Here is a 17,243-nt window from a genome sequence, read left to right on the forward strand (position 1 = left end):
TTATATGTCTGTTGGAAATGTTGAGTCAAATTAATCTAGAATCAATAATTTTATGGAAGAAAACCTTTCAAACAGCCGTAGCCCCTAAACTGCACACGTGCCAGGCTGTGATTGGCTCATGTATTTAAGTGACTTGTACAACATGGATTCATATAACACGGAACGCATCTACCGTCTTATGGGGGGGTCTACTGTATTTTAAAATTATGACTAAAAATATCAATGTTATTAAGGTTTGTTGAGAGTATACTGTATTAAAGTCAAGCTTCCTTAAGTGTGGACAAAAATAAAATTTAAGTTAATTCCTGAGACTCAATGCATTGTGTTTTTATTAGTGAAATGTAATCTGTCTTTGGACCTTAAATTTTGAGTTAAGAAATAAAATTATTTTATCCACTTTATCTACTTTTGTAGTTCAAGAGAATCAATCATGGTATAAAGTTGAAGATTAGTATTGTATAGAATTACACCCCTGATTGCATGACAAAATTCAAAATTTTAACATCTTGTTCCTACAGTACCAATCATATTCTTGGATGCAAATTGCCCAATGAAATCTTAGTGCTTTAAAAACTAAAAATTTCAAAATGTCAAATCACCAGCTGACCAAACACAAGATAGTTATGATTAAAAAAGCCCTTTTGGGATCCACATGGTAAAAGTCAGAAGTGAGGAAAGAAAAGTTTTTTACGATCAATTTAATTAATTCAGTTGAGTAACCATGGTAGCTAGCTCATCCTTTGGAGTGATCAATTTGATAATTGATCATTCCAAAAACAGAAGAAGAAAAGTTACAAATTATGAAAAGGTAATTAAGAAAAATATAGCATCTTAATTTAAGGAGAAGGCTTCTGTAAAATTTATAAGAATAGGGTTCCTATTCTTACAAATTTTATCATTATATACTTAGTAGTAGTTGCTTGTTTTTGATTATTTTCATCAGAAGAATTGACATCATATAAATGATGTCATATGAAGGATACAACTGAGACACACTTGAGCATTTTAATTTAGCCATTGAAAAGTTCAATATTGATGTAATTGAATAAATTTTATTTCTAACTAATGGTGCTCCTGCATTAATTGGTAAAAATAATGGTAGAAATAACGGATTTATTACTTTATTCAAAGAATCGGTAGATCACGATACCTGAATTTACTACTATTGCTTGATTCATCATCAGCAATTGTGTGCTCAAAAGTTAAATATGAATCAATTGATGACAGATCTTGTGAAAGTTGTAAATTTTATCAGATCTTGGACTTGAACCATTGTCAGTTCAAAGCAATAGACTAAAAAGTTACAACTTTTGATAACACAATCAAAAGCTTGTGAAATTGTGCATTTAAAAGAAAATAATTTCTTGTGAACTTTGAAAAATATAGTAAATTATGAGAAGATTTAACAACCAGATTTTCTGACTTCAGAAAAATAGAAACTGAATTAAAATTGTTTAGTGATCCATTTTCATTTAATTATGTGGAACCACCAGCCAGATACCAGCTAAAACTTATCATAGAGAACATTCCCTTCTTGAATTTTGTAAAGAAGTTCATTCTTTCAATGAATCTAAAAAAACTTATGCATGTAGGGTATATCATACTATTGTAAATAATTCTTTTTGTACACAAAAAAAACATTAAAACTACTGAAAGAAATAGGTTGCGTGATTCCCATTTAACTAACATTATAATTAATAGTAGTACCATAAACAGATTATTATAATAAAAAGGAAGGCAATGTCAAAAATTGCATTGAATTTATTGTTATTTTGTGCGAGTATAATTTCTTTTTTACTATCAATAATACAGTATATTTGACCCATTAGGAAAAAAAGTTGGACAACCCTGGGTTAGATGATGATGAACTTTAGACACTCAAAAAAGCTGATGACAAAAAATTAATTTGATTTTTTTTTTATTTCTTCATATGACAAATTGATTTTTCAGGTTTTATTTTATTAACAGAATGTACATGGCAAAAGTTTTACACAAAGATCATAAAATAAGTACAAATAAATATTTATCTTGTATATAATAAAAAATTGGAATATTATGGAATGTTTGCTCTCACTAAACTGGCAACTGCTAATTCTAATTTTAAAATTATTTTGAAAATCACTAGATTATAAAATTATAAACAACAATTTTAAACAGTAAATTCATATTTTATTAGATTTAAATTATGTGATACGAACATATGATTGTATATTCCAATACTGTGACAATTTATACACACATTCTACTACACACACATTTTACTATGGATATAATATATATATGTATATACTGTATATATATATATTATAAAAGTAATAGTTAATCTTAAATGGAGGGAAAAAAAGCTGCATAAAAATAAGCATTTATACAGTACATTGTTTTGAAAATGCTAAATAACATAGTCTAGAGCCTGCTGATAATTTCTTTTATTTAAATATAGCTGCATAGTGTTTAATACAATAAATATTGCTTTAATTAATTTGACAAACTTTGTCTGGCTGTTGAGATTCATGACATACTAAATTTTAAAAGATACAGGATACTGGAGAATATCCGAAATAATTATTTTATATTATACAATAAAAAATATAAAAATTTTTATAAAAGTATCTCTTGAAAAATAAATAATCATAACATAAAATTAAAAATAGAAATTAAATATCTAATGAAAATTTTACTGTACATATCACCAACAATATAAATCACAATTCATTGAAATTTCGAACTGAATTTCAGTTCTTTTAATTAGTTATAATTTATAATTATTTATAATAATAATAATAATATTGAAAATTTAATAGCATTTATAAATTTATTGCATATTTGGTTGTAAATTTATTCTTAATTATACATGCTTTTATAGATAGTAATCTCTAACTCACAAATACACAAGTCATTTGTTTGAATAAATATGGAAAGTTTTATATATAAACTAAATTTAATTTGTACATAAATGTTTTTTAAACATACATATTTTTAATAAATAATAATAGTTTATTTAATAAGTTTTGATGACCTTAAATAAACATTATTTTAGCACACTTAAAAATTATATGAAATAAAGTCACATTTGCATATTTGATAATTCTTTTATAATATAAATAAAAATTGAAATGAATATATTAGTAAGAATATTAAATTAGAGAAGTAACCTTCAAATATCAACTGACTTAATACTGCTAAATACACATAGGTAAATATCAATAAATTCAAAATTAATGAATTGAGCGATGAAATAATATAGGAACTCCTTTCGATAAAATATAAAACATTGCAACAATTTAACTGAATAATTTCATAAAAACACTATATATATATAATTATTTCATTTTTCCTGCAAAATTTAAAGTATATTCTATATCATCAATTGAACATAAAACATCAATCTTAATATATTTGCACATTATATTATAACCGTAATGATGTGTCATCATTAAGATGAGATCTGTACAAATACTGATACATTTGTTTTACGAGATTTTACATGACAATTCAAAATTCATTAAAAACAGTTTATAAATTTTTGAAAGGAAAGATTTTTGTTCTTGACGATTATATTTATTCAAATGTAGAATTAAATCAGTATTTAAAAAACTTGATTTTATAAATTTTTTGAATAATTTTAAAAACAAAATATATAATAATGTCAATGCTAACTTTGATGTTAATCCAATCAATCAGTTTTGCAAATATAAGAGTTTATAAAGTTCTAACTCATTAATTCTGCAAAATGATTAAAAGAAAGTTTATGAAAAATGCACACAATTTTTAGTTTACAATATAAACTGTTTATGATCTGTATATGATGAAGAATCCATTTTAAGTGTTAATGGATAAATCTTAATACTTATTCAAATGTATACAATATTTTTGTTATGGTAAATAGTCTTACATATTTAATAAAAATATAGCAGGTTTTGATATTGTTTTTTTTTGTATAAAATAGAATTTATAGCTGGATGATGGATGTAAAAATTTTTTTATACATAACACAAATATATTTGAAAAACTTTTTGAACTCAAATTATAATTTTATTTTTTGCTTTAATCTTCACAGAAACAATACATCATAAAATAAATATAAAATTTTACAAGTTAATACATTTTTTCTTTCTTTTGTAACTGGTATAAAATTTCTTTATTATGAAATTGTTTTCACTTCACTCATAAATTTGAGGATGAAAATTTATATGCTATGGTAAGAAAATGAACACAGCTTATTAACATCAGAAAAAAATAACTGATTATGTCAATCCACAAGAAAATATAAAAATTTAGTTTAATATCATTCTTCACTTTGACATTTGTAATAAATACTAAACTATCATAACTTGTCTTCATAAAATTAAGTATTTTAATACATAAGGATGGAATGTAAGATAAAAGTTTGATTAATAGCTTTGAATTTATATTATCAGTGATATGCTTATATCTTTAATAAGAGTCATTTTCTTTGATTTTATTATCATAATCACAGAAATTTATTAATATCTAGTAAATATGACTAAATTAAAAGAAGATATTCTTACATCAGATGGAATGTTGAAAATCATAGGAAGAACTAATAATTTTTATATATTATATTCTCAACTATCTTCAGGAAAACTTACAACAAGTATGATCAGTACTTTCATTTGTATTATTAAGTCCTGTCTGAAGCTCATTAACTGTTCTCACTCCAAAACGAGGATTACTCATTTTTGCTTCCCTTGTAAGTCTGATAGCAATTTCCGTGAACAGTTTTTCAACATTGTCCGATTCTTTTGCAGATGTTTCAATAAAATACATATCATGATTTCTTGCAAATTCCTCTCCAATATGACGTGGAATTTCTCTATCTTCTTTATCAATTTTATTTCCTATAAAATTGTAATTTTTTAAAAAGTAAATTACTGGTCACTACAAAATTTAAGAAACTAAATACATCATATTGAATTTATAAAGTTTAAGCTATTTCAATAAACAAAATTTAAAAGTTTTGTTAACAGTTACATATTTATATTCTTTTTCACTTATTTTTATTAATAAATTTTATAAATTAATTTTTAAAAAACAAGACAATTTTTTAAGTAACTTTCTTAAAATTATTTTCAATGCAACATGTATTATTTTATTGAATAGAGAGGACAACTTTCTACTTGAAAAAGTAGTATTTTGACTAAAACAATTTTAAAGTAATAAAATGTGGCAATTATGCCATTCTAACTGATGCTATATTTAGAATGTGACAGCAAAAATAATTTAAAGTCATAGCCTTCAAAGTATTTTCTAAGCCAAAATTTAGTGAGTAAATACTTCATTGAGTACAGGTATACCTCGAGTTACGTCGTTCTCGATTATACGTCGTTTGTCAAAAAAGTATATGGAAAAATAAAAATCAAGTTTAAGTCATTTTATTCGACTTTACATCCGTCCACCACAAATATTGAAGTTGTAATATCACTAGAAAAGCGTTAAAAGCACATAAAATCATATTTAAATATGTACATTTACAGTAAATGTTAATATAATCATCATAAATCCTAGAGAACGAAACATGAAAACATCTGTATTTCTGTGTTGTCGTCTTATTTAGTGGTCTTTAAGTGCTCATTATTAAACAAAAATTAAATACCTTCTAAAACCGATAACCGGCGTGAAATATTTTCAAAATGGTGAACATTTTCGCTGCCCCTCCTGGGCTCTTCCTCAGGCCAATGGCATCGTTTTCCCAATGGAATAAAAGAAATTTAAATGTTTAGAACGGCATGCAGTTGCCGCACGTACTCGAACTTTTAGATACGGAACACGTTCCATTTATTTAAACTATTCGATTATCGAATCCGGTTCCAGCAAAAAGAATTGGCTCGAGGAAGAGCCCAGGAGGGGCAGCGAAAACGTTCACCATTTTGAAAATATTTCACGCCAGTTATCAGTTTTAGAAAGTATTTAATTTTTGTTTATACAACCCGGCGTGGGAGAAGCGTTAGTTATTTACGTGCTCATTATTGGCATTTTCCACCGTAATTTCGACTTATGTCTTAACTACACAAGTAAATTCGACTTACACTGTTTTTTGACTTACATCGCCTCTCCTGGAACCAATTACCGACATAAGGTGAGGTATACCTGTATTGTGTAACATTTTATAGTGTACAGTACATAAACTCACTTACACCTCAATACAAAGCCCTACTAATTAACACAATCCTAAAGAACCAATGAATATATGCAAATGGATTCTCCCCATAAATATTGCATTTGTTAATATTTATGAGGAGAATTAACAAATGAAAATAGTTAATAAATTTAAATTTAAACTATTGAAGAAGCCAAGTCCTCAATATTTTAAATTTGTGAAATATACTGTGTGCCATTTTAATTTGAAAATACTTAAGCAAATAGCAAAGCAAATGCTTCAACCTCTTAATTAATAAATATTTCTCCTCTCCCATGGTCACCACCTGGTTGTGGTGAGAGTGTCCAGTAATTTTACTGATCCATAGAGCAATGCAGACTGGAGCACAAGTTCCTGGTAGGAACACCCATGCCAGTAAGGTCTATAGGGAGAAATGAAGCTAAGAGTGACCACACCAACATTCTGTGGAGATATTTATCATGGTATAAACCAGATCTAAGTATGATACTGGCTTGGACATCGCCCAGGTTAACAAGGTCCGCATTTGTGGGTAAGGCAGAGGCTCATGTTTAAAAAATAGGCCACAGTCTCCCTTGGTTACCAGTGGCAACCCAAGCATGGCTACTGCAATGACCTCAACAGATGTGTGAGGACCCAACCTAACCTTGGTGTTTCTGTGTCAATGCATCCACAGACCACAAAGGCTGGAAAACCATGCCAACGGATGAAATGGACAATAGAAATGAACGAGTTTATCATCCGTACTTACTACACCATCACAAAACTCAAAGCAAGCATGACAGCATACAGACAACAACTACACTATAGATTCACACAACAATATCCTCACCTCACTGTCACCAAATAAAGGGTTGTTGATCAAAAAAGAACAATTATATACAACAACCTTATCCCACAAACAACAGGTTGCTGATCAAATACATCAACAAATGGAAGCATTTAACATTAATCAAGTAACCTGCCAGGATAATCCAGTAACAAGCATTGATAATAGCACACATACAACAATTACCACTAACAATACTACAGACACTTCCTCTTCCATCACTGATAACAAAGACATAGATTTAGTTAATACACTCTCACTTATATTTCAGGAAACACTCACTAAATATACAGGTACAGATCCCACACACAGACCATGAACACCAAAAATCAACACGTCAAAGGTAGTAGAAAAAAAACAAAATTATGTAAACACTCAACTTACTACCACACTACATCCATTCAATTTCTACACTCTCAGATATTCATACATTAGTTTATGCTGGGACAGTCACAGTCGTGACACATCAGGGACTGAAAATATAATCACAGACAGATACACACAAAACACAGTTCTATCACAAGCCTGCCTGGCAGAGAAGAATAGAAACACAAATAAATGACATTAGACAACAATTAGGCAGGCTGACACAATACACTAAAAACAACATAACACCCAAATTAAAGAAACAACTCAAAAACATTTTTAAGAAAATCAAAACACACACAAAACATGATGTAACAAACTAAATTATTCACAAACAATGAAAAACTTTTCTACAGACAAATCAGTAGCTAAGGCGTCTGTGCCTCAACAAGGCAATTAAGAATGTTAGGAGATCTTATTATTCATTACTCCATAAAATCATTTGCCTGGAGGAGGAACTCTACCTAGAAGACCAGACCTTATTAATGGAGATCAACGATAGAGTGATCAACTTCACATCTGATGTTGAAAGGATGTTAAAACGTAGATATGTGAAGAAGCTTAGATGGCTATTCAAGTGCCAACACATTAAACCTCAAACTAAAGCAATTTGCGCACTCACCGCTTGGGATGATATCACCCTGCCACGATGCCTAATAGAAGCTTTAGATCACAGCCCTATGTATGCTCCATACCCAAGAATACAACCGGATACCATCATACCTGATGTTGAGCTAATTATCTATGATTTATGTCCAATCAAACAGGATTATATCCATTGGAAAACAAGATTTTTAGCGGAAAGGGAGATATGAACGAATGCACACTCCAAGCGTTTGTGAACCTATATCGGGGATTCTAGGAATTGGCTCCGTGAGAACAATATAGTGCTAATGAAAGCTGATAAAAACTAAAGGATTTGTGCAACAAATCCTTTAGTTTTTATCAGCTTTCATTATCAGCTTCATTATTTAGTTTTATCAGCCTTCAACCAGAAACTACGTGAATATATTAATGACATGGAGTGTGTTATTGCACCGGACAGATTACTGGATACATTGCAGAGCAGAGTTAAGAAATTCTCCGTATCATCCTTGGCGCACGTTTTGCATTTGGATTAGGTTGTTGTAAATGTACCAGTGCTGCTGCAAATTTTTGCATTTGGGAAGATGTACAAGCCAGGCCAGCAAATTCATCCAGTCGTGGAAAAATGTCGTGTGCCAACATTTCTCCTGGAAAAGAAACTTGTTAAATTCATACGGAATAGGCTACAGGATTACCCCTTTAGCATAAAAAACTTTACAACTGGTGCAAAAGCTGGAGGAGGTTATGTTGACAGATAGGGAAATCATGACTTATGGACTAAGGCCCTATACCCCTCCATAAGACTTCCACCATGCTTCTGAGCATTAAGGGACTTCTTGTTTGCCAACGTCAGGAATTCCCACAAATACCACATGCATATCTTGGAGTTAGCTGATTTGGTCTGCCACTCTTCTTTCTTTGAGATTGATGGGAATATTTACCTGCAAGGAAGGGGTGTCCTGATGGGAAGTCCCATGTCCGCAGTCCTCTGTGAGATGGTGCTACGCAACCTCGAACACGATATCTTACCGTTATTCCAGAGCGACATGTTAATATATACCAGGTACGTGGATGACATTTTCATCCTCTAAGCTAATGATTGCAACATCCAACGCTTCATAGACGTAATAAACCACAAACCGTACGGTCTAACTGTGGAACTGGATCAAAAGAGTGAGTTTCTTGTTAATTTCATGGACTTGTTGATCACCTACAAAGAAGGGGAGATACGGACACGTGTCTACCGTAAACCAGTGTACCAGCCCCTCGTCATCCCCAGTAACTCTGTAGACCCTGGGCAGTTTAAAATGGCAGCATTTTGTTCCTGGGTCAAACGAGCTTACACCCACTGCTCAAGCATTCAAGACACTTTGAAGGAATTAGCCTACGTATGAAGGGTAGCTGCAGGGCATGGATACCAAAGGGGTATCGTTGATCGTCTAATTACTAAATTGCAGAAGAATAACTGGCAGCACAATGACTGGGATCCACAAAAAACGGTTGTGTTGAGCTATACGCCCTTTCTTAATAAGGTTGTCAAAAGTGTGGCCAGGGAGAGGAGCCTTCATGTAATTTACAAACGCAATCCAACGATTTACCGGCTATTGAGAAATGACAAGAGGAGAGGTCACTCGAGTGAGTTAACAGGGGTATATTCGATACCGATAAAGGATCATTGTTTTAACACCGACCTGGTGTACGTAGGCACCACATTACGTAACCTGAAGCAGAGGATAAAAGAGCATAAGTACTCGGTAAACAGAAGCAGTGACAGCACGGTCCTAGCGGCTTTTGCTAGACAGCAGGGTATAACACACTGGGATAAGGCCGCCATCATAACAGCCACTTGATCCAGGCAGGCTATCAAATACATGGAAAAAATAGATACATAAAGCACAGTTATCTAAACTTTGCATCAACCACAGAGATGCAGATGGCCTATCATCTGCCTGGAAGTCACTTGTTGAATAGCGTTACGCTTTGGCACGAAAAAAAGAGGAACGTACTACGGTTTTATCTTATTCCTGTATTTATTGCCTTTCATTGGTTCTTATATTCTGTTTGTAGCATAGTCCCATCTATGCGCAGTCGCGGTTTTTTGTAAATTCAAACACGGTTTTTGTAAATTTGAATTTGGTTCACTGTTGTTATTCGTTTAACTGACAAAGGCTGATTAATGTAGCCGAAAACATTATTAAGCTATTAAAAAATTCATACTGGATATGTTAAAGGTGTTGTACATTTTAAATTAGTACCAAAACAAACACTGATACATAGCACAGTGGCACACCAACAGAACAACAACTCACAACTTATTGGTTCTCTCTTTAGTCTAGTGCTATTACGCACAATTCTGATACAGGCTGGATCGAGGAGGAGAACAAAAACTTGCATAACATACCAACTATGCCCTGTGCTGAAATAAATGTACACGACATCTGCTACTCTGTTAACAGAACACACAACTGGAAGACACCTGGTGTTGACAACATTCACAATTTCTGGTACAAAAAGTTTACATCACTGCACCAAGCTACTAAACTAGCTAAATACCTAACACACATCATCTTCAATCCATAAGACATGCCAAAGTTTCTTACTCACGGCATCACCTACATGAAACAACAAAAACCAATACCACAGACCCCACACAATACAGACCAATTACATGTCTTCCAACACTCTACAAACTATTGACATCTTGTATCACAAACAAAATATACAAACATATTGTAGAACACGACATTCTCACAGAATAACAATTAGGGTTGCCATAGAAATCACAGGGGATGCAAAGAACAGTTACTCATTAGATTGAGTTATTTTACGGCAAGCACATAAAAAACACAAACATACACATGGCATATACAGACTATAGAAAAGCATTTGACAGTGTTCCATACAGTTTGCTGCTACATATTCTACACGTACAAAATACATCCATCACTCATTGCATTCTTCCAAAACACTATGCAGCACTGGAGAACAACACTACATCTCAGGGTTAGTAACACTTCCATACAAACAAACCAAATCTTTATTAGAAGAGGAATTTTTCAAGGAGATTCCTTGAGTCCTCTCTGGTTCTGCCTAGCCTTGAACCCATTATCCAACATGTTAAACAACACACAATATGGCTACAATATCAGACATGAAAAAACAACACAGTTTACACTGTCACATCTTATGTACATGGATGACATAAAACTTTATGCATCCACACAAAAACAACTTCATCAACTCCTACAAATTGCACATTCATACACCAAGGACATACAAATGGAGTTTGGCCTAGACAAATGCAAAACATTTCACATAAAAAAAGGAGTCCTGAAGAAAGATGATTTTGCACTTGGAAATGGAGACGTTATTGAATCCATGGAAGAGGGAGAGTTCTACAAGTATTTAGGATTCCAACAGGCCAAACTAACAGAACATGCACAAATAAAGCAAAGATTAATTAAAGGATACCAAAGTAGGTTAAATGCTATTCTCAGAACAGAATTAAAATGCAAAACACACAGTTAAAGCAATAAACATCTATGTCATTGCAGGGGCCATATTCTGGCCACTTATCTCTCGTTTCTTCTTTCACCAACAAATGATGTCAAAGTGAGAGATGAAATTTGTTTCTCATACAGTGTCGATTCTGGTCGTTCAAAACAATCTAATCTTTGTCGTTGATGTCATGACTTTATTTGGTTGATTATTCATGTTCGGGTTATCTGCACACACACCACAGTACAGAATTTTAACCAATGAAATTGTAAAATTTTTGAAAATGCAGCATATGTAATCATAGATCATGTGGCAAGGAAAGCATGTGTTCAAATAAAGCACATAATTTCAACAAAGTTATGTTTTTTGTTTTATAACGTTTTTACAGATTGTAATGTCAATTTCTCTCTTAACAAATAAAAATTTTAATAACCTAACTTAGAAAAGCATGCAAACTTAGATATTTTTTGAAATATTACCATCTAATTTCTCCTTAACTATCTAAGTAAGATTAATATCATATTCGATAGTTCAGTAATTGATGTAGGATAATTTAAAAAAAAAAAAAAAAAAAAAAGAAATCAGTGTAGGTACTGGAAAAAAATCAGACACGTTCTCTCTCTCGAAATATTTTTTGCCGAGATAGAGAATGTTCTCTAATACAATTGTACAGCACAAATAGCATCCAGTCTCCATATTGGATATAACAAAATCGAGGCAAAAGATGACAGACCGGTTGAAAGACAACTGTCCGCTCATCTCTGATAAACAAGAGAAGCGAAGAGAGAAAAAGTTGTCCAGAATCGCATTTAGAGACATGCATTGATCTCTCGAGATGTAAACAAATGATTAGCCAATCAGCAACTGGCTTGTGAGAGATGACCAGAATACGACCCCAGTACTCACATATTTTTTTGGAGTTATACATTGGACTCACACAGATCTTGAGCAACTCCAAAGAAAAACAAGAACAACACTTACTAAGCATAAACAACATCACCCTAAATTTGCCACAAAAAGATTAACCCTTCCATGTAAAGATGGTGGACGTGGCCTGATTGACATAGTTAACCTTCACTACAAACAAATACAGTCACTGCGAGAGTTTTTCCACAGAAAAGAACAAACATCACAGTTACATAAAGCAGTAACTCTAGCAGACTCAAATAACATGCCATTAAACTTGCACTCATGTCATATGGACACGACATAACACAACATATAAAAAGCATAGACACCATTAAGCAATCGTGGGCTCGAAAGGCACTCCATGGCAAGGCATCCTTATGACCTGGCCCAGGATTTTGTTGACAAAACTGTGTCAAACAGCTGGTTAGCTCAGGGATGCCTCTTTGGGGAGATGGAAGGATTCATGATTGCCATACAGGATCAGGTCATAAATACTAAAAACTACAGAAAACACATACTCAAAGATACAACACTCACAAATGACACATGCAGAAAATGTGTTGTATAGTTTCTGGCATGATATGACATCATTTCTGGTTGCAAGCACTTGGCACAGACAGATTATTTACATAGACATAATCAAGTAGGAAATAGAATACACCAAGAGCTTGCAAACAAACACAAATTATTAGACATCCACAAACCATACTACAAATATATTCCACAAACTGTATTGGAAAACAACACTCACAAAATGTACTACGACAGAGCCATAATCACATACATTATACTTAATATACAATTAAATATAAATGCATTTTTCACTAAGTATAAGAAAAATGAATAAGAAAAAGCATAGCCGACAGTTATTTATACTTAATTATACTTATTCATTTTTACCGAAATGTATTTTTATCATAGTGGCAAGAAAAACCAGATGACGCTTTACCATATTTTGCATACTGTATTATGGAGGCAGTAGCCTCAAATGAAAGGTCATCTCCGTATCGTTGTAAATTTTGATGGACTGCAGATGGTGAAAAACAATGGAAAGAAGGACAATAAGCAAAGGATTTACTTTGAGAAAAATGTCTTATTTATATTTTATTGTATATTAAGTATAAATAACCGTCGGCCATGTTTCTTCTTATTCATTTTTACCAACACATACATTATAGACATATCCATTCCAAACAAACACTCACAATGTACAAAAACATTCACTGAAAAAATTAGCAAGTACGCAGAACTCACTCAGGAAATAAGGCATCTGTGGAGGATGGATAAGGTGCTTATTGTACCTGTTGTTCTCTCCTCTACAGGTGTCATACCACACAGACTATACACAAGCCTGGGCACACTACAATTGAGTAGAAATACATATACCACACTACAGAAGGCCACTATATTGAATATATGCCATATTGTTAGGAAATTCCTGAATACAGACACACACACTGAAACACTAATTTAATTTTAGTTTTGTTTTGGTTGCCATGCCTTAACTCTGGTCTGGCATAGTACACAGCCACCGGTATCAACCAAGTATATCCCACTAAACACAACAACAACAACAATAATAATAATAAATTGAGGTTTAACTGAATATGAAAATTAGATCAAATAAAAACAATACTTCACACAGTGACTATATTATTTGTTGTTAGAAAAAGGAAAATTCATATAAAATGTAAACTAAAGATTTAAAAATGATTTTTTTATAAAGATAATTTGAGGGCAAGATTTCACTCCACTAAGTCTGTCATTTAACTATGCTGACAACTCATATGATATTTTACATGCAACTAATTCATAAATAAAGTAATTAATATTGAGTGACACTGACATAAATGTACAGTACCTTATGTAATATAATATAGGCATAAAAACTATATTCTAACTGAATATTATTTATTATTGTATGAACACTAAAAAATTTTTAATTTTAATTAACTAAATAAAGACTTAAATATGTATAGAAAATAGTTTTTCAAATCTTAAAATAATGCAATTATTACCGGGCGTTATTGCTAGTATAAAATGTATTTTTGCATTACAGAAGTTATTTTAATACTGAATAAAAATAAAACATTTCAGTGTTGATTATAAAGTTAGAAGCCAACATATTATAAACTTAGTAGAAATTACTGAAAAATAAATAACTTACCTACAAGAGCTCTTAGAACTTTTGGATTAGCATATTGTTCAATTTCTCTAAGCCAATCTGGAAGGCAGTCAAATGTTGGTTGACTGCTGATATCATAAACTAGTATAAGTGCATGAGCACTTCGATAGTAACTCTGTGTTATGGATCTAAATCTTTCTTGACCTGCTGTATCCCATATCTGAAGCTGTAAAAAAGTTTAAAATACTTTTTAATAATTACATATTAATGGGCAATTCATCCTATTAATATGTTAATGGCACAAAATTGACAAATTAAAACATATTACTGGCAAATCAGTATTCTATTTAAAGCAATCAAATAGTTATTTAATTTTATTTGAATGCTGCTAAGATAAATATTCTATTTTAAATAAGATATTTTAATTTAAACACAATATAATGATCTTCAGCACTTTCACTTTGTTTTTATTATTATTGAAATAACTTAATTCAAACAATTGATTCATGATAAAAATATAAGATGTTCATCTAAATTATGATTTAATTGGTAATTTATATCACTATATATTAGTTGAAAATAACATTACTGCATTTGTCTTATTCTCTAGTTACTAACAATTTTTGTTTATCCACTACAAATTCAATAAAGTGAATGTTTCTAACCTATTTAACAAGTCACTTCAGGTTATAAATCATTCAAATATAAAATAGAATTCATAACTTTAAAACTTTACTGGAAGTGAAGGTTTAGAACAAAATAAAAATCCAGCAATGAGTTGGTTAACTTTCATGGCAACATTTGTGGCACTATCTTGTTATACCGTATTTACTCGGGTATAAGACGATCTCGCATATAGGATGAGGTGTGACTTTAAAGATCAAAATAAAGAAAATTAAATACATTAATATAATTCTAATTTTATTTAGTTTAATCACAAATAAAATATTATCAAATGCATGTAAATGCGCACATTGTCCCACAAAAATTACTGGCATTTTAAACTTTAAGGGAAAAAAATCTTGTAAAATCAACAATTTGTACACATAAAGCTTGACAATCGGAAACCTTTTTTGCAAATTCTTAAAGTCTAATCTACTCTCTGTCAATTACATTTATGAGTTTCTCCAAATTCTGATTTCCAAATAATCATCTATTTTCATGTGGGAGTGGATTAAAACTTATACTGTGCTTCTGTGTGATTTTGGAATTTTGTTTGTTTGTTAAGTTACAGCAACACAACACTTATGCAATCTGCCTCAGGGCATGCCTTCCAGGAGGTCTTTTAAAGGGTAACTGGCTCCTATTCAGGCATTACGGATGTGGAGAAAACCCAGAAAAGTACATGTCCTGGCAAGGCTCAAACCCACGACTGAACTCTTAGTGTTCAAGGAACAGAACCGTTTGACCACTGGTGAGCCAAGTTTGGAATTTCAATTTGGAATTCAATTCAAAAGCTTTGCTTTTCCTATTGCTATTCACCTTTACTCCTGACAATACACAAGAACGATCAAACGACCCAGATGAAATAGTTTCATTTTTAAACACCAAAGAGCAAGTATCCAGTAAAAACTGCCAAGACACCGTTGACAAAAATTATTGCAAAAACGAAAAGAATCCTTTGTTCATGTGTATAAGAAGATGTAGGTTTTAGAAGCAGTAAAAAATGAATAAAAACCTCATCTTATATGCAAGTGTGAGGTTGCCGAATTCGTGATTTCCAAATGTCAGGACTTATCGTATGTGGGGTGAAGGAAAGTGAGGCAGATAGCTGCAGTGACAAACAAACCCGTTTATTTACACTATATCTTACAGTCTAGTGTGTCTTGTTCCGATGGCACTGCTGGACGGTGAAGCGTTGGCCCCGGGGCAGTCGGTTGGAATTTCTAGGATGGTCGGAAGTCCCTGGACGAAATGAAAGTAGCCCGATGTCCGGAACAGGTTGGTAAACGTAGGGGAGAGTCCAGATATTAATCTTCGGTTCGAGGCTGGAAGAAGTCGAGAAGTCTTCACAAGGGGAGGCAGAGACAAGTCTGCTTTGCCCTTGAGATCCAGATTTTTATAAGATCTTTCTCCCCTGGATCTCCAGCTCCTGATTGGTCGGTTTCCTGTCTCTAGGCAGATGACCGACCATTTCGAGCTATCAAAGGTTTAAATTCGACACTGTGTTTTATTCTGATCAAGGGAATTTAATCGCAACTTAAAACCTCTGCTCGTATTCAATTGTTTCAAATTCTTATAAGTCTGATATTATGTATCAGCGCTGCATCTCCTTTTAAGGTTAAAAAAAGAACATTTTTCTCTCGATTAATAGCTTTAATATTTCCCGATTTAAAGTATCCTTCCAATTTCTACGAGCATCAGAATCAAAAGCTTGTTCCCTTGATTTGACATTTTTATGATATCAAAAACACATGAGCTTGAGTATCGCTCAGGCTTCACACAAGTAAATATGGTATTTTATTAAAAAAACTTTATATTTTTACTATTATAAAATGGCAAAAACCCTAATTTTGAGGGTAGGGATGGGTTTTATAAAAAATTGTAAATGCTAATAACAAGTAAAATTGTCAAAGTCTGACCCAACTTGACACAACCCCCTTATCTCCCCACCCAACTTTAATCAAAATTTAATAGCATCAATCCCCCTAATAAACAAACCTCCCTGCAAAAATTTCAGAAATTTTGACAAAAAGCACAGGCGTTATTAAGCTTCAACAAAGGTGAACAAAATTTTGCCCAACACAGGAAAAAACCCCTGAATTTTTTTTTGCATTTCTCAATAGTATGGTCCC

General features: G+C 32.0%; 1 protein-coding gene across 1 annotated transcript in view; it reads right to left on the bottom strand.

Moving 5' to 3' along the window:
* Positions 1 to 3,660: 3,660 nt before the first annotated feature.
* The window catches only part of LOC136988736 (ras-related protein Rab-30-like), a 44,558-nt gene continuing 30,975 nt past the window's right edge, over positions 3,661 to 17,243 (bottom strand). Inside the window, exons 4-5 of the mRNA XM_067286697.1 lie at positions 14,491 to 14,674; positions 3,661 to 4,859 (exon numbers count right to left, since the gene is read on the bottom strand). Of these exons, the coding sequence (XP_067142798.1) occupies positions 4,597 to 4,859; positions 14,491 to 14,674 (447 nt within the window). The 3' untranslated portion in view covers positions 3,661 to 4,596. The remainder of the gene's footprint in view (positions 4,860 to 14,490; positions 14,675 to 17,243) is intronic.

Source organism: Centruroides vittatus, unplaced genomic scaffold (assembly GCF_030686945.1).
Source record: "Centruroides vittatus isolate TY-2023 unplaced genomic scaffold, ASM3068694v2 scaffold_386, whole genome shotgun sequence".
In the NCBI taxonomy this organism is placed as follows: Eukaryota; Metazoa; Arthropoda; class Arachnida; order Scorpiones; family Buthidae; genus Centruroides; species Centruroides vittatus.